The 18897-nt window shown below is 49.6% G+C and overlaps 1 protein-coding gene across 1 annotated transcript; it reads right to left on the bottom strand.

Moving 5' to 3' along the window:
* Positions 1 to 347: 347 nt before the first annotated feature.
* Positions 348 to 17628, bottom strand: PHC1 (polyhomeotic homolog 1). The gene is made up of 15 exons (XM_030480838.1): positions 17572 to 17628; positions 13187 to 13343; positions 12457 to 12567; positions 11044 to 11121; positions 10171 to 10320; positions 9041 to 9196; positions 7484 to 7982; positions 6389 to 7149; positions 4003 to 4150; positions 3684 to 3892; positions 2986 to 3100; positions 2777 to 2885; positions 1956 to 2106; positions 1127 to 1358; positions 348 to 796 (listed from the first exon to the last, which is right to left on the bottom strand). The coding sequence occupies exons 2-15, from the start codon at positions 13298 to 13300 to the stop codon at positions 642 to 644; spliced, it is 2988 nt and encodes a 995-aa protein (XP_030336698.1). The 5' UTR covers positions 13301 to 13343; positions 17572 to 17628; the 3' UTR covers positions 348 to 641.
* Positions 17629 to 18897: the final 1269 nt, after the last annotated feature.

The following is an 18897-nucleotide window of genomic DNA, read 5'->3' on the forward strand; positions in this document are numbered from 1 at the left end:
ACAGTAAAGCTTTGGCAGCTCCTATTGCCACAGGCCTTCAAGTTTGGTATGCATGCTGGAATGGCTATTAAACCCAGTTCATGAGCAGCCTAGATTCTTTGAAGAGTGGAAGAGTAGCAGCCCCTTTTATTCAAATTCTTGTTTGTCCACCTCCATCACTTGGACTTTACTAGTTCCCCTTCCTAAATGCCCCAAGCACAGCTGCTCCCAATGCCCATGTGGGGCTGGCTCTTCCTATGCCTCAAGTTCTGGCACAGTGAGATTCAAAACTAAGATCTAGCAGACCTGCTGTAGCAAAAAGGGGTGAGGACGGTTCCCTTTGAGAAGTCTGCTAAGACAGAAAAAAGTCCCCTTCATGTCTTTATGTGTTATACAGGAGAGGCATATTAAAAATCAGGAAGAACGAGTGATGTTTCAAGGCCCCAGGAGGGAGTTTTCCTCCCCATTGTAGCACCATTAAAAGACCAAGACATGGGCATGTTAACTGTCCATGGCAGTTACAGTCAGTTAAATTCCTTCTCATTCTTGAATGCGAGACCACAGGGGACTGTCCCATTCTTCCCTGCCCCCCAACAGGATGCTCCAAAGCTGGCAGCTGCCCTAGGGTCAGAGCAAGAGTGAGACCTATGGCTTCAGAGCTGTTAGGTCTCCTTGAGGACGTTGATCTTGGCACAGATCTTGAGAGCTGGTCCCAGCTTGATGTTCATGGCACTCATGAGATGTTCCTCCTTCAGAAGCAACAGTGCCTGGCCATCTATTTCCTGTGACCGAAACTCCTCTGCAATCTCCTGGCACCCTGTGAAACCAAAAGAAAACAGCATTGAGAAAAGATGTTCCCTGGGCACTCCCCTCATTCCCATTCTTGGGCCTCAGGCAGGTACAGAAAGCAAGCTAGGAACATAACCAATTCCCCTCTCCACTCTAGTCCACAGTCTGCCTGAGGACACAGGCTACTTGAGAAGTACAAATTATCCCACTCCTATGACCCACTCCAATTCAGAAACGTGTACAGAAGTACAATAACAGCACTAGGCACCACTGACACCACTTTCTTTCCAGAAAGAGACCCAACAAATTTCCTCATGCTACTGGATCACAGGAGCACAAGAGGGGATCTTAACTTCACCTTGCAGTGATGCAATGAACTCGTACACTTCCTCCACACTCCAACGACTGGGATTGCTGGACAGGAAGACTGGGTTGATGCCATGTAGGTCTGGGGTAGGTGGGGCCATGCTAGAGTTTGCCAGGTCCCTCTCTCCATGACTGGCCCTTACTGACAGGGGTCCTGGAGAGGTAGGGGACAAAGCTTCATCATAGCTGGAGTTATCAGAGCCTCGACTTGAGTCTTCTTGGCCCTACAAGACCAGAGGAAAGAAAGAAAGAAAGAAAACAAAAGGTGTTGTAAGAAATTCAAAATTACTACATGCAAAACAAGACATTGGGAACAGCAGAAGTTGTCCCAACAGTCTGCGTCACTGTCTCAGGCTGTTAGTACGGGGCAGCTGACACAAGAGCTCAGTGATGCCAGAAATGGGAGACTTGACTCTCGCCCCCCTTCCTCTCCCTTTTCCCCATCCTTCCCCAGTCGATTCCTCTTCCTCACATCAGCACTGAAGCTCATTCGATTTTCTCTAATGTGATTAAAATCATTCATGTGGAAGAATGGTTAATCGAACGGGAAAAGAGGATTGTTTCCTACGAAAGCTGTCAGCTGATCTCATTAACTGAGACCTCCAAGACACACATGGGAGCGAATAGAGAGTGAACAGAACAAGTACAAATGTGAATCCACTTTCTGCAGTTGACAAGTGATCAGAACAGCTCACTGTGCCCCATGTAGTAACTGTGTCAATGTGTACTTGGCACAACCTTTATGTCTACATCACTGTGAGAAAGCAATGCATCCAGCAGTGACAACTTTACACTGAGACCTGCCTTGACTATGTCCTTACCCTGTGGCGCTTGCCCTGGATCTTTGTTCGCGCCATGTCAGAGCTGCTGCGCCGCGGGCCCCGCCGGCGCACACGGGCATAGCTAGCTTCCTGGAATTCCTTCATCTTCTTCCTCTGCAGCCGAAACTGATGGCTGCAGCTGACATTGTACCTCGAATAAGTAGAAGCAGAGCAGCAGTTAGGGAACAGCAACGATCTAAACCTACTGCTTCTCCTTGCTCTAGATGGGGATAAAGCTCCTCTTTACCATCAAGTTCTGTTCCTCCTCCTCCTAAGACTTACCCTTGGAAGGAACCAGTCCAGACTTCTGACTCAAGCAATATTTGGACAGCAGAGTCTTGATCTAACATCTGAAGGGTCAATTAAGTCATTCCCCTAAGGGAAAAAAGACCCATAAAAAGCACTCTGCTATCAATAGGAGGCAGCAATGACTAGTCTAACTTCTCCCCAGCCTTTTCTTTCCCAATGCTCCCTTATGTTTTTGTCTAGTACTAATGCAGCAGACAGCTACCAGTATGCATTTGTTTAGTCAGTCAAATCTATATTTGACTGAAGACTGGTTCTTCAGAGTCCCAGAACTTCCCCCATTTCCACTTCATTTTCCGAACAAGTCAGGAACCCTGCTTACACTCAACACCACATCCAACTCTCCAGACCTAGAAGCATTCACAAGTCACTGAGAGTCCTAAAGGATCTCTGTGGCCAGTGCACCCCATGGAGGGAGGATAGGATGTACTGAAGTGTTGCACACTACCTGGAGAAAGGGCACACACCCAATTCCAAAGAATGGATAGTCAGAGAAAAGGAAGATAATGTCTTACCTTTTAGCACAGGTCATGGAACAAAACCTTTTGGAGCCACGGAACTGGGTTGCTGGGGCATACTTCCCACAGTATTCACACTTTAGCAAGTTTGCCTTCTTATCAAGCTCTAGTGAGACACAGAGATACACACCAGTTGATGGTAATACAGTATCAGAGTGCAGAAACTTCCAGTAACACTAGCTAGGCCTCCGGATGCTGAGACTCACCCATAGAAGCACTGTCCCCTCCCAGAGAATTGCTGGACAGGTTTTCACTCTGGCCAGAAGGAGCCTCTCCCTGCAGTGGTTTCTCAGATTCTTTCAGCAGCTGAGAACAACCCACCTGGACAGGAAAAGAAAGAGCTGGGCCCATCAGTAAAGGATTCTCTGTGCCCACCACCCTCCACAAGGTATGTGCTGCTCACATGTTACTACAGCTCAGAAACATCCCTCTGCCCACTAGGGGAGGAGAGATGTTAAACAAAGTTATTACTCCTTCTTGACTTACCAGGTTTGGCTGTTCATTCAAAGATCACCAGGTACTATCTGCCTTGAACATCCTGCAATTCCAGGTAACTGCATTTCCCCTTATTTGCTTTAACTTCACTTGCTGCTTGTTCAAAGTGCAGCGCATCTTTCCCTTACTAAAAGTCCGAAAGAACCACCTTCTTACAATTCCTACATGATTGCTTTGGGGACTACTGGAGAAAACTGTTCCCATCACACTTGTTTTACTTTTTCCAACCTGTTCTCTTTAATGCCACCACTTAATGCCTTGCTTCATGCATGACACCTCCCTCCTTTCCCTTCCTCTTCACTGTCTGTGTCTCAAGGCTAAAAATGCACGAGCTGGAATATGGGGAAAGAAACTCCTGCCCAAAGATTGAAGCCCACCACCCTCCTTCCCCCCAGCGGAGAATCCCTACCGGAAAGGGCTCTGCTCCTTCCTGGATGACAAAGCCTTCAATGATATGTGTGAGGATCTGGGGCTTCACGATGGCTTGTGGGGGTTTGGAGTCTCCCACCTGACGTGACACCATTGCCAGGTTTGGGGTGGGAGCAGAGGTGGGGGTGACTGATGCTCCTTCACTTGAGGGGGTATTTGGGGTTGCAGTGGCAGCAGAATCGGATTTATCTGTAAAATTAACAGCCACAAGAGTCCGTTACTTTTGCTCCATTTACTTCAAGTGGAATACAAGACTAGATCATTAATACTCACAAGCAGAGCTCTCATTTGTACCTCACCTCCAAGGCCACTCTTCTCCTCCACGTTTTTGGGGCTGTCTGTCACAGGAGAGGACCTGGCAGGCAGGAGTGCAGTGACACTGGGTGACTCCTCCTTCTCCTCCTCCGACTCTGCCTTGCGCTTTACCGCTAAGGTCTGGGATTTGCCCTGCGTGAATAAACAAAGAGGAATGGGTAAGCAGAGAGGAGCTCCAAAGCAAAGAACAAGACAGACCAAAGGCAAAAGGAAAATCCATCCTGCTCCACTGTACTTCATTTCCAGCCCGGTTCCTTCTCATGGGGATGCCTCTAGCTCCCTCACAGTACATATCTCTAGTTAGGAGCATTTGTCTAGCAAGGAGTAAAACTTCAGAAGACTCACCACCATACTACTACGACTAGGATTTGGTGTCCCAATTCACGTTGATACATTGACATAATACCAAACCACTGTGTTAACCTCAAAGGATTGTTCCAGGAAGAAAGAAATGGAATGGCAGTCACCCAGCAGTTTCCCAACAGGCTTGTGGCTAAATCAGATCATTTTCAAAGGAGAGTCAAAAGAGTAGGGGGCACGTGTTGGATGAGAGTAGAACTGACCCCCCACTCTAAAAATCAGACAAATCCTGTTACGCCTTCCCTAAGAAAGAGCCAGTTTAGAAACAGTCTCAGCAACTGGCTAAGGATATCTGAGCTGTACAAGTACTGCTGTCCCTGGGAGTTAGACAGGCCCTGCCTGAACAATTCACAGCAGCATGGATGAGGCCTGTGGTACAGGAGCCATCTTTGTTTTCCTCTGCACAGTCAGTTGCTAGGGAATCCTCTGAGGTCTAGAGCTGGTGGCTGGTACCACACACCAAGGGGTCTCTGACCTGGAGGTATCCACACACCTAGTGAGAAGGGAGTTCAGTCTTCACAGCCCACTCAGCTTTCATCTCTCTCCTGAGAGAGACAAAAGAAGCCAGTTATTGTTTGCAGTGGGTTTATGTGGCAAGGTTTTGCAGCAGGGGGCTGCAGGGGTGACTTCTGTGAGAAGACACCAGAAGCTTCCCCCATGCCCGACAGAGCCAGTTCCAGCCAGCTCCAAGATGGACCCACCTCTGGCCAAAGCTGAGCCCATCAGTGATGGTGGTAGCACCTTTGGGATAACGTGTTTAAGAAAGGGTAAAAAAACCTGTGCAACAGCAGCTGAGAAAGAGCAGTGACAGTATGTGAGAGGAACAGCCCTGCAGACACCAAGGTCAATGCAGAAGGAGCGAGGAGGTGCTCCAGGCTCTAGAGCAGAGATTCCCCTGCAGCCTGTGGTGCGGACCATGGTGAGACAGGCTGTGCCCCAGCAGCCTGTGGAGGTTCATGGTGGAGCAGATCACAGATCTCCACCTGCAGCCCATTGAGGTCTATGGTGAAGCAGATCTCCACCTGCGGCCTGTGGAGGACCCCACGCTGGAGCAGAGGGATGCCCGAAGGAGGCTGTGACCCCATGGGAAGCCCACAATGGAGGAGGCTCCTGGCAGGAGCTGTGGCCTCATGTTGAGAGGAACCCATCCTGGAGCAGGTTTGCAGGCAGGACTTGTGGGCCCCTGTGGGACCCACGCTGGAGCAGTCTGCTCCTGAAGAACTGCACTCCATGGAAGTGATCCATGCTGGAGCAGTTTGTGAAGAACTGTATGAAGGACCAATGCTGGAGACGTTCATAAAGGACTATCCCATGCGAGGGATCCCATGCTGTAGCAAGGAAAAAGCATGAGGAAGAGGGAGCAGCACAGACAAAACGTTTTGAACTGACCACAAGCCCCATTCCCCATCCTGCACTGCTCAGGGGAAGGAAGTAAGAATGGTTGGGGGCAAAGTTGAGCCCATGAAGAAGGGGGAGAGGTGTTTAATTTGTTCTTATTTCTCATTATTCTACTCCGATCAATTGGCAATAAATTAAATTGATTTGCCTAAATCGAGTTTGTTTTGCCCATGATGCTAATTAGTAAGTAAACTCCCTGCCCTCATCTTGACCCACAAGCTTTTCATCCTATTTTTCTCTGCCTGTCCTGTTGCAAATGAGTGATGGAGCAGCTTGGCAGTCACCCAGCAGCTGGCCAAGGTCAACCCACCCCACTGTTAAATGTGATCCTTAGCATGTAATGTGGACACCTACCCCAATTGGGTCAGGGTCTGAGTCTCACCTATTTACTTCATGCATGCCTTTGAATGATAACATGGAAGAGAAATGCTTGTAGTCAGTAACCCCAAGAGTTGGATTGGAATTGAGTGTTTTCGAGGGGAAAAAGTCTCCACGTCCCCCTACCCAAACCTCTTACCCATCCCACTGACCTGGGCCTGGACTGCGACTGGTGTCCTAGGAATGAACAAAGAGAATCCACATGCTATTCTCCTTCTCAATGGTATCACTTACTGGCAACTGGACAGACTGCATGTAGAATGCTGCTGGCATCTGAGCCACAACTGGAGAGGAGGCTGGGCTCTTCACCATGTGGGCTGTGCCTTGAACTTGTGCCAAATTCACCCCTGTGGCGAGAGGGGGAGCTTCCTGTGAGGATGCTGGAGCTGAAGATGATGATGGGGAAGCAGCAAGGGCTTGGGAAACAGGCTGGACCACGGCTGGCATTCCCCGGGATGTCGGCACTGCTGCAGCAATCTGAGCCAAACCCAGTGCTTGGGCTTGGCCTGAGCCCTGCTGCCGAGTACCCACCACCTGCACTGGGATGTGTGGTGGAGGTTGCTGCGTTGCTGACATTTTGGCAGGCCCAAGCTGAGGTGGCTTGATGGGGGTGACCAGAGATTTGGACTGAATTGGAACAGGTGACTTGGTGGCTGGCTGGCAAGGACTGTCCTGCTGGAGCTGCACAGGCTGTGGCTGGGACTGCAACATAGGTTGCACCACAAGGGTCTGAGCCTGCTGCTGGTTTTGAGGTGGAGCCTGCTGCTGTGGAGGTTGAGCTTGCTGCTGCTGTTGGGCCAGAGATGGTGCTTGCTGTTGTTGCTGCTGTTGGGCCAGCTGAAGATGGGTGGCTGTGTGGAGGAGCTGGGACTGGCGGTGCTGGAACTGCTGCTGGTGATGAATGGCAATCTGCTGCTGGATCACCACCTGCTTCTGCAGGTGGATCTGCTGCTGCTGCTGGATCAACGAGTGTGGCTGTATCTGTGTGTATGTGGCTGTACAAACACAGAGCGGTGGAAGAAAAGGAAAGCACACAAGTTATCAGCAGTGCAGCTGGGAACTACAACAACAACAACAACAAAAAAACAAACCCAAAAAAGGCAGGCAGCCACTGCGCTGGCTTGAGTCATTAAACTCCAAAATCATTGACAGTTAACTGGCAAAGGACATGAAGGACAAAATCAACTTCTTTTGCTAATACAGAGGGATAATCCCTAAAGACAAGCCTCCAGGAGTCCAGAGGCTGGGAGGTGTGTAGGGCAAGGTGTCACCACTGGGCTGTCAAACGGCACTCCTGCAAAAGCCCAGAAAGAAGAGGTCTGCACTTACCCGAGCTGATGAGTGTCTGGCTGGGTGCTGGTGTAGCGGTCCTGGTCAGGTTCATGCCCACTGTTTGCTGTCCACCACTGTCCGTTTCACCCTTCTTTGTGGCTGCATTCTCTGCCTCTGTCTGGCTTCCCTGGCTAACAGTCACAGCCTGGGCAGCCGCCACTGGTAACGGCTGAACCACTCCTGTGCCCTTCCTTTGGCAACTGCCAGCGGCGCCTGCTGAGGAGGTCTGGCTCAAGCCTGTTGAGGTCTGGTTCCCACCACTTGCCACCACACCCCCAGAGACACCATTGCTGCCCGCTGCCCCCTGGCTCAAGTTGAGGGACTGGCCTGAGCTTCCAGAGGAGGCCTGAGCCACTGCCAAGGTCTGGCCTGTGCTGGTGGCCTGTGGTAAGCCTGAAGCCTGGGAACTCCCTGGCAGAGCTGCCTTCTGAGCAGAGCCTTGGAGCTGGGCATTGGTAGCTGAGGTCTGCTGGCTCCTCACAGCCAAGTTCTGCACCTAGAAACACATATACAAAACAGAATCTGTTTGCTTTACGTATGTTACCTGCCGGAAGCTTGGTGGAGAATGCGACACACTCTACTGGGATGCAGGCAAAGCTGGTGCTTCAAGTCTCATGTGGGGACCTGGCTAACACTGCAGAGTAAAGCTCAGGCATGGGCCTCCCCAGGAAGCATATTATACTGAACTCCCTCCTGCCCCATCTCTGATGGAAGTTAAAGATCTCGTGGCACTTTCTGAGCAGCGCATGAGGACACTGCCACTCTCCAAGGCATGGGACAGCCTTCAGACCTGCTTGTCATGCCTTTGCATTGGCAGGACCCAGTTTAGCACAGCTCTAGAAGTGCTGAGATACCCCTTTAAAGACCAGTCACTCATTTTCAAATTTTGTGCCACCTGCCTTCTCCCCCTGTGCAGGTCTTTCCAACCAGCAGGCCCACAGATCTACTCCTGGCCTGCAGCCCTTCTGATTTCACCAGTTCCTCTGCATTTTGGTGCTGCCATCCTCTGTATTTACTCCTCCTGCAGCATTATCTTCAATTTTGATCATGGCTGACTTTCATTCCAAAAAAGTGCTCCAGACAAGACAAATATGAAGTGATGGTAATTCCTAAGAATAACTGGGACAGGACAAGAAAAACGGGAAGCCATGGCAGCTTCCTTACCTAGAGAATGACTTACACATGAATGCAGGAGCTAAGACCTTGTGGCCTGTTTGGTCTTTGGCACCTTTACAAATAACTGTGTGAAGGAATACTACCACTGGCAAAGACTCGTTATTGCAGAATAACTGAAAGCTAGACATAGAACTCAACAATTCTTTTCACACAAGGACAACTAAGAAACTGTGAAGCCTACAGCTCACCCCGGAAATTAATCCAATCTCTGGAAGCAAAAAACAAACGTGAAAAAAAGGTGGCAAGGAAACAGAATCTCCTGCCTGGGCAGGGGGGACAGTCTGGGGATAAAATAGAGCTAATCTGCCATACAGAGACAGCTGGAGACAAAGACCAGAGTGTGAGGTGATGGAGAGCAGGGGAAGGGATGTCACTGACCTGGTCTGTGTCTGCATGGACACCAGGAGACTGGGTGGGTGGTACCTCCTGCTGCACAGCGGCCACAGCCCCGTTGGGCATCAGGATGAGTTGGGAGGCAAGAGGCACATTGCGGCCCAAGGTTCGGTTTACCTGCAACAGGTTCCCCAGCTGTGGCTGTTGAGGGAAGGTCAGGTGATGTGGAATGAAAGGAACAGATGGGAAGAGAGAAAAAGACAGCGAACCACAAGCAAAAAGATTACAAAGCAACGCTGGGCTGCAATGTCATGCGTTGCAAAACCCCCAACCCTCCCTGCACTGTAACACTGAACATAACCCTCAGGAGCAGGAAACTGGGAACAGTTTCCTTACAAAAACAACCCCTCCTCTATCAAATGTGGGCCCGGACCAACTCCCACAGACTGCCCAAGGCTGGCTAAAAGAATGAGGTGTAATTGAATTTTCAGGTATATATCTGGGACTGGTTGAGAAACAGTGATTAAAAAAAAACCCATACATCCAAGACCAGGGTTGCTTTAAAAGAAAGGTTTTACAATCTGTATCTAGTTAACTGAGACACAGAAAAAGTATTTCAAGGAGGTAACCAAACCCTAGACTGACTATATTGTCAAGCCTAATGTTTTCTGTTTTATCAGCACTTCAAAGCGATTAAAAGGATGACATATTTGATCACGCTGATTTATGTTTCCAGACTTACCTGAATTCTGATTTATGGCCCTGAGCTCAGCAGTGCTAGAAGAGAGTAATTTACCATATATCTGTTCCAGCATTGAACCAGAAGAGCAGCTTTATTCCTGTGAACTATATTCAAGTCTGGGACATATATTTCACATTTACGCTCTAGTGAGAAGTGCCATGGGATCTTTAACGTCTATGCAGAGCAGAGACAAACATGGTTCTTAATCTCGCCCGAGCCATAGAATACAACAGTCATCTACCCTCAAAAGCTGAGCCCAGAGTCAAACTTGTGGTTTCAGGGATAAGAGCTTCCCTATCTGAATTTAAAATGTAGTGCGTCATCCTTAAAGATAGTTAGTCCAAAGATGTTTATAATCCCCAGCAGTGAAAAACTGAAGTGGTCAGGAAGTTGGGTTCATGGTCACGACATATTTTGGGCACAGATCTCTTACCCGAAGATACATCTGGGCCTGTGACTGGTTGAGAGGTGGTGAGGTGGTGTTCCCAAGGAGCACAGATTGTGTCAGGGTTGTGGCGCTGGGGGAACTCACACTCTGTGACCGGCTGATCAGCTGAGCAGCTGATGTGGTGGCTAGGTTGATCTTAAAACAGAGAAAAGCCCCAAATTATACATGAAGAGGTAGAGGCAAAGAAGTACAAATTCACTTTTACAGCCAGAACAGATATTTTACAGTTTTTTCCTGTAACCCACACGGAACCAAGAAGAAAAACGTTCTTGTCTTAGAGGCTAAGCAATATAAACTAGCCAAAGCCCTGGATGCTAAACTTATTTGTATGCTGAGCCTGAGAATCATTGTTAGCATGCAACTGCAATAAGAGAACCAAAGAAATACATCATTTTCTCCAGCCTCTCAAATAAAGGAAAAAACCCACAAAATAATCTCTACCCTACCAACTCATCTACTCTCTGAACAAATCCCAGTTTCTCAATACAGAACCGAACTTCCTCTCATTTCTCATTCAGCAAACCACTGATTAGCCCAAGAAAAAGAGGATTCACTTTCAAGCTGCTCATGACTTCCTCTTAGAAGTCCTGATCCTCTTCTAATATGTGACAATCTATTCCCAAAGCCTTAGCAAAGATAGATTAGTGTCCACCTTTCTAGCTAAGGGGCTTCTCCCACTCAGAAACCTTCTCTGGTTTCCTCAACCTTCACCAATAATGATAGCACCCCAACTCCTCAAAGTCGGCTGCATCTTGCGGATTCCCAGCATTCTAACCTGTGTTTCCCTGGCTGACTGCCTTCCTGAAAGGCAAAGAGGAGAAAGAACAAGGCAGGGAGTGGGAGGGAGCAGTTACTTACAGAGGCTTGGGTGGTGGTGGTCTGTTGTGGGGTGCTGGTGTTGGGGGAGCTGGCCTGTCTACTGGCTGCAATTGTAGCCTGCAAGAAAGATTGACAGAGAAATGAGTACCTGGAACAAACTTTTCAATCCAGCCCAAATAATTGGTTTTGTCCAAACACCTAGTCCCATCATCATCTTCTCCCATTCCTGAGAACAGGAGAACAATCTAACCACTACAAATCTCTGCCATGCCCTACAAATAAGGTGCAGCAACTCAGCAAGGTACCTCCTCTTCCCCAACCAGTTCAGTCCTACACACTACCCAAGACCGTGGACAACAGACCTTACAGCGCATGTCCTTCTACCCATGGAACATACTCCACTGTTGCCCCAGCTTGCCATGCTATACACTGCAACCCTCATCCTAATGCTGGATGTTAACACCCAGACGTTCCCCTCAATATTAGCAGTTTGCTGGGCTGGTTCTGCAGTTTATCACAATGCAGCGATAGCACTCCAAGTAACAAATTTCAGGTTACAGCACATATAGTTCGTGGAAGAATGTAAATATTGTTAATTTTTTTTTTTTTTACTCCTCTATGATCCCACGGGAATTCCACTGTACTGTTTAGTTAGGTTCATAACTAAGACTTGTGTGAAACTGGTGAGAGGATTCTATTCCCTCTATGCTACAAAAATGCGGGTAGGGATTTTGAGAACAACTAAATCCTGGACTAACAGCTAAGGAGCACTGCTACTGAGATATTGTTACAGAGACAGAACTATATTCACATCATACACAATCCATCTTCAAGTGATGATAAAGTCTGGTAGGTGAGCAAAGTTGCTAAAGAAAAAATAAAAATCATTCAATAATTATGCATCATATCTTGATTTGTATAAACATATCTCAAAGAAACACTGTCTTGGCTGGATAAGATCTATCCCAGATCCCTCTTAGAAGTAACTGGTAAAGAAAACATGGGCTACCAAGTTTCACAACAGAAAATTCGGAGGATACTGCCTGAAATTTCATGCACACAAGACCATGTTTATTCTCAGAGAAATAACAATCCATGGTTAACTTTAATATGTTTCTTAAACACCCCTGCACCCACTGCTGATTTAACCACCCATATTTTTATTTAAAGAAGGTGCAGGGGCTAGTCACGGGACTCTGAAGTACAAGTTTCCTGATGGGGATGCCAAATTTTACCTTCCCCTGCTCTGTACCTGAAATCCAAATGAATCTTTGCATCAGGCTTCCAGTTTACTAGCTGTTTGCATTAGCTTTCACCAATGGGTTTAGGGACCCACTGTCTCATTGTGGATCAGGATGATTCCAGTGCACAAGTCACAGTATGAAGAGAGAATCTCTGGATCTTCCCCAGAAAACAATCCAATTCCTCTCCTTTTGCCCCCTGGCAACTCACCTGCTGAACAGCAGCCAGGCTGTGAAGCTGGGCACTGTTAAGCTGCTGCTGGAGCATAAACTGATGAAAGTACTGGGCTGCATTGGGCTGTCTCTGGAGTGCCTGCAGGGCCTGGGGAAAGAGGAAAACCCAATTGTCAAAAATAGCATGCCCTTGAAATGTGATTAGAAAGAGTAATGAAGAAATAACTAACAGCCATGAGACCATCCCTAGACCCCATGAAAAAGCAAAGTCACTAGATTAGCACATGAAAATACATAGTATAGCTACAAATTTCGTAACAGAGTGAATCACAGCTGTATTCCACTACAGCAGGAAGCACACTTGCAAGACTTTAATAAACTCCAAGGAATTTGGAGGTGTGCATGCTCAAGCAGGGTGACAAGTGTTCCAGTATAGTATGTATATGGAGGATATACACTATATAGAGAAACTGTGATGATAAACTGAATTACCTGCTCCAAACCAGCAGGGTAAAATCACTATTGGATCTCAGTATGGATTAAATTTAAAAGGCTGGACACTGGAAGAATATTCTAGAAAACACGAAGCACAGTATCAGGTCACAGGAACTAAACATCCGACCTAGCACAAGAATCCCTAAATCTGAAAACGACAGTCTTTCAAGCGTGCTCCCAGCTTGACTGACGACAACTCACAGGAAACCAAAAGGGCTCACCACCACCTTCCACTGATGCAGATGCCACCCCAGAACATAACCACACCTCACCTGTACTGCCTGTCGCTCATAGAGAGACATCTGCGATATCTGAGGACGGGCACTTCCTCCAGAACTGGAGCTCCCGCTGGTGGAGCTGGAGTTCTGCTCACTTTCGGTCTCCATGGTGACAGAATCCCAGGAGCTCCGGACGAGACAGACTCCAGATCTACATCGAGAGAATTGGAAACTAAGTCAGGCTAGAGAAAGAACCAAACCATATTTCAGTGCATTACACAGCTTTTTTACTGGAATATCCCAGTACCGGGCTCCTTGCACAGCTTTGCTACACCACAGGGGATGGGAGATGCCAGAGCTCTGAAATCACCCAGAAATTATTCTCAGTTTAAATCTTTTATTACTGCAGTCAGAAATGGAACACACACATTCTCATATTTTTATTGCCACGCTACAGTTGGAAGCTGCAGCATTCTGAACTCTTAAAAAGGCAGCAAAGTGAAGGAGCAGCTGCAGCTCATTCAGACAATCATTTGGCTACAGACCTGATTGCCTCTCCTTCAAGAGGCCAGTTAACTGAAGCCAATTGCTTCCAGTCTCCGACTGTACTTTAGCAACTTCTGATCCTCTCTTCCTACAGTTCCACAGAGACATAATTATCCCAGAACTCCACTACCCTAGTGCAGATATACCAACTCAGTCCTTCCTTCTCCCAGTTTAGCCCCCAGCCCTGAACCATTTCTTTATTTCTCTGACCACATGGACTTTCCACCTACTTGTTGTTCTTGACATATTGTAACTTGAGTATTAGACTGGAAGCTGGTATCTGTGATGGCAAGTTGCTTTCAGGAGGAAGAGAGTCAGAAGAGATGGGGATGAAGGGTTCACTGGCAACACTTGTGAGGGGAAAGCTGCTAAAGACATCATGCAGAGCCAGAGATCTTCCAGTATCAGCAAAATGCGCTGCAGTGAACTGCAGGGCTGAAAAAGGACTGGAGAAGGCTTTCATCAGCCAAGAAGAAGAAAAGTGAGACTGAAAAAGTGCTTAGTAGAAAAGTAACACCTTGGGATGATCAGGGAGTTTTCCGCAACAAGAAACATGGACTACGCAGGGAGTAATAGTAGAAGGGGCTAGAGTCAGGAAAGGGAAAGCGCAAAAGTGACTATTCAACAGAATCCCACCCAAAAAAGTGACTTTTTAGAAGGATATAATTCCATGTAAGAATTGTTTCCAAAACACCAGCTGGCTCCCCTGCGACATATCTGAGGGACCTCTAAATGACACCCTCTAAATGAGCTTCCAGGATCCCACATCACCAGCACAGCCTCTGTATCTAAGACCTTTTCAAGTCCAGAGATTCTGAAGTTCACAGCCTTCCCCAAACACAACTTTTTGCAGGTGCATAAACAAACAGATCACTACAGCAGAAAAGGAGGTAGAACAATAGTCTCAACCAGACAAGTTTTTAAGTTCTGGAATGGTGTTAAGGGCAGCAGATGACTTTAAAGTAGGGCAACAGCATTTACACTGCAGAGGAAGGCTGGCTAAATCAGGGAACTGCTGCTCCAAACCTGCACCTCAAAATCTGGAACATTCTATCATTGACAAGCAGATACCTGCTGCTCCAGTCCTGTCTTCCCTATGCATCTTTACCTCTGCCCTCAAGTCCTGCCCAGGCACCTCCCTGCTAATCCAACACTGGCTTCCTGCACTGCTTTGGCAGTGGCCATCGGTAATTCTGCCCTGCAGTCATCATCTCCTCAACTGAGACACATGCCCTCCTAACTGGCCACTGCTGTCTTCAGGCACAAGCTGTTACAGCTGGAAACAGCTGGTCCATAAGCCTATCTAGAATACAAAAGCTCTGGAGAAGACAATTGCCTCAAAGATCTTCCCCAGGGGGCAGCACCACAAAAAGTAAATGAAGCCTGAAAATAAAAAGAGGAGGGAGAGAATACAGACTTTTTGAAATAAAGAAACGGTGGTAGATAAATGAAGTACTTCGAATGGGGTTAAAATGCAAGTCATATTGAAGCTACACACACCGCAGCACATGATCTGGTAGCTCAGTTACTATTAGGAGACAATTTCTGTTCCCTTGGCCATGCTCAACCTCCCTGTGCAGGTCCCTCCCAGCATTTACCTCACTGCTGGTGCTCACCAGGTCAACTTGTTAACTTTGCAGAAAACCTACTAATTCAACTAATTCAGTTAAATTAGTTCACTTGTGATGCGAGAAGTGCCAGTGAGAGAGAAAAGAAGGTAACTAAGAAGGTTCAGCTTAGCTGTAACACATACCCTCACCCTCCATAGCTGCACCTGAAGGAGAAACCTGGCTTCTGACTCGGTGCTCTGCTCCAAACTGTGTTTCCTCAGTAAAGAGCACCATTGAGTGTTGAGATTAACAGCAAATTTGAGAGTTCCACATTGATCTGGATTTTAAAATCAGGTCCGAGCACAAACAGAATCCTACTGAAACACTTCTGGGATGAGAGGCATCAAAAAAATTTAGTCTCTGTGTAGGCAGAGCAGCTCCATGTTAGTGCAATCCGATCCAAACACAGGCTATTCCCACACAAAATACCAAGGATTACACCCTCTCCCCTCCTCCGAGAGCATCTTCCAGCACCCTCCCCTTACAAAAAGCTAGTGATCACGGCTATCAGATCAGTTGACTGAGCTAGCTGTTCCCCGAGATAGCTAACCTACTAAAAATGATGAAACCGTGGGTTTTGCAAACGATTGGAGTTAAACAACTCACCTTGAAAAGGTGATTAGCAGTTCCCAAGGGGAAAAAAAAAAAAAAAAGAAAAAACCCCAAACAAACCCAACAACATAAAACCCCCACATAGTAATAATGTGGCCATTACTGGAAATGAACCTTTGAACAACCTCTAGAACTGCACCCCTATTAGGCAGACAAGGAAGGATACAAAGGCCTATTATGACCATGGCAGGAATAACATGGGAATCGGCGGGGAAGACCACAGCAGAAAGAATCAGAAGGAGAAGGGAGAAAACTAGCTCCGGGAGCAGTACAGGCATGAGAACATGGGCCAGTCCAGAGCCTAATGCTCAGTGCTGGCCTCAGCACACACCACGGGCTGCCCATCTACAAGTTCTTGACCTTTCTCAAGTGCAAGAGCAGAAGAGTCAGGCCCAGCATCTATTCCAGTCACTGAACACTACTGTAGGAGGTAGAAAAGTTTTACTCGCTCACCCCATCCATTCCCCCTGGCCCATAACTGGTGCCTGCAGAACATCTTCTAAGCTTATAACTGGTTTTGTTGCTTCATCCTTGAGAAGGTAAGTTAGGGAACAGGTAAGATTTGCACAGGTTTGTGACAGGTTTTGGGGGAATAAAATTAGCAACCAGGAGACTACAGCCCACTCCTCTCTCTGTTACTGTGCTTTTCTACAACGCAGTCTCCAAGCTACGCAAGTAAAGGCGTGAAACTGCCGGGACACGCTAACTCTGCTCTGGGATGCTCTGGAAGCGAGCGGCAGCCGGTGCGACTCCCGAGCCCCGCAGGACCTGCTCCTCACTCGGTGTGCCCGCCCCGCCACCCGCCTTTCCCCGCGAGCGCCCCAGGCGCCCGGGAGCAGGGTGAGGAGGGACGGGACACAGACACGGGGGTCAGCGCGGCGACAGCACCCCCAGGCCGCCGGCAACTCCGGCAGCAAAGTTAAGCCGACAGCGAGCGTGCAGGCGCCCTGCCCGCCACACGTATGTGCCGTGCGCGCAGCTCGCCGCGGCGGGAGGCGGGGACCCGCCGCAGGATGCCCGCCGCGGGGAGCCAAAGAAAGGCGCGTGTTTGACGCCCGGCCACCGTTGGGGGGAGCGGCGGCTGCCCGGGAGGCGGGAGCGGGACTACGAGGGGGAGCCGTTCCCGGCCGCCGCTCCCGGGGCCGGCCCGCGTTAGACAATGGCTGCTCCGCCGCCGCTGTCAACTTCCAGCCCGCCCCGGCCCCCAGGGAACTCTTCCCCGCCGCGGCCGCCCGCGCCCCGCGCCCGGCCTCACCTGCAGCAGCAGCAGCAGCAGCCACCGCCGCGGCGCGGCACTGCCCCGCTCCGCGCCGCTCCCGCACCGCCGGCGCCGCCCCCCGCCCCAGGGACCCGCGCTGCCGGCGCTACCGGAGCCGCGGGGCCGCCGCCGGACACGCCCCCCGCGCGCGGGCAGCAGACCGGGCCCCGGCGGGGCGGGGCGGGGCGGTGCCCGGGGGGCCCCGTTGTTGGGGAGGGCGGGGCCGGGGGCGTTACCTCGCGGCGGGCCCGGCCCGGCCGCGGCCTGGCGGGGTCAGCGCTGGGCGGGGAGGCGCGTGGCGCGGGGCGGGCCCGGGGAGCGCCCCGCCCCCCCCCCCCCCCCCCCCCCGTTAGTGCTTTTTTTGGCTTTTTTTTTTTTTTCCGCCTTTTTTTTCCCCTTTTTTCTTTTTAAACCTCGGCCTCCGGGGCTCCCGCCGCTCCGTCACTTCCTCCCTCGAGGCGCTTCCGGGCACGTGATCCCTTCCCCGGGCGCCGCTTGCCGTTGCCCTGGTGACGGCAGCCGCGGGGCGGGGGGGGGAGAAATGTTGCCGTTGGGACGCGGGTTCAAGGCCCGCCGGGGCGGGGTAGGGGCAGGGGCCTTGCCTGGGGCCGGGCTGCCGGGGCCCGTCCCGCTCCCCCGCCCGGCCCTGCCGGGGCTGGCGGTCGGTAGCTCGGCTGCGGCCTCGTGCGGCGCCTGCAGGGCAAGGGGAGCAAGGCATGGGGATGGAATTACAGAACCAGCTCGGTTGGGAAATATCTTTAAGATCATCAAATCCAACCATTCCCCAGCACTGCCAAGACCACCACTAACCCATGTCACTGAGGGCCTCATCTACACAGTGTGTGAACACTTCCAGGGATGGTGACTCCACCACTGCGCTGGGCAGCCTGTTCCAATGCCTGAGCGCCCTCTCTGAAGGAATGTTTCCTGATAATCGTGATAATCCTGAGATCACGATAATCCTCACAGCCTGGCTGTACAGCTGGCACAGAGCAGCTGTCCTCTGTGTTGGGACATCCTCTGCCACCAGGCTTTCTGGCTAGCCTCATTAAACGTTAGTAGTTTCATGTAGGCTGTAAAATGTTCTCTTGGTACAAGGGACATACCTGGGACAAGGTTTGTGGAACAAGCAGGATGCAGTGGTACTAACGGTGCCTGGGAGGTTTGCTGTCCAGGTCACGTAGAGCACATGCAGAGGTGCACGCTGGAAACCTGTGTAAATAGGGTGAAGAAACCGCAGTGCTGGAGCTTGTTGTTGACTTTTAGAAGAGAGCTGCACTGTGCAGGCACCTGGGCCCTGCTTCCCTTGATTACTCTCAAAAAGCATCAGTTCATCTGCCAGTTGCCTGGCTTAGGGTAAGGGTGCTTGTTGAAACTTGTTATTTTTTAACAATAGTGTTGTAGTCAGCACGACTGTTTCTAAGAAAACAAGAAATACCCCATCAGGTCAGAGCAGTGGCTCACCTTGATGAGAGCTGGTGAGTTTCCTTTAAGGATGACAGCTCAAGTACCAAGGACGGGTGGGAAGAAGCAAAAGATGAGCAGAAACAGAATCATGCTCCATCTATGTGTACATAGATGCAGAAGCTCAAGCATCACTGAGGCTATGAGCATCGTAACTGCTACTGCAAATGATGTGTTTGAGCTTTGTGGGGCAATAACATTGCATCTGGCTCAATAATGAAAGTGCTGGACTATCCATTCACAGAAGATCCAGTCCCATTGACTTAGAATCACAA

This window comes from Strigops habroptila, chromosome 3 (genome assembly GCF_004027225.2).
Source record: "Strigops habroptila isolate Jane chromosome 3, bStrHab1.2.pri, whole genome shotgun sequence".
Taxonomy (NCBI): domain Eukaryota; kingdom Metazoa; phylum Chordata; class Aves; order Psittaciformes; family Psittacidae; genus Strigops; species Strigops habroptila.

Bases quoted from the DNA above. Each gene is read 5' to 3' on its own strand.
- PHC1 (XM_030480838.1), bottom strand. From the start codon at position 13,300: ATGGAGACCGAAAGTGAGCAGAACTCCAGCTCCACCAGCGGGAGCTCC. The intron at 9,197-10,170 runs GTAAGAGATCTG...TTCCCTCAACAG, and splicing joins AGGCCCAGATGTATCTTCGG to CCACAGCTGGGGAACCTGTT. The intron at 3,893-4,002 runs GTGAGGTACAAA...TTAATTTTACAG, and splicing joins GGAGAAGAGTGGCCTTGGAG to ATAAATCCGATTCTGCTGCC.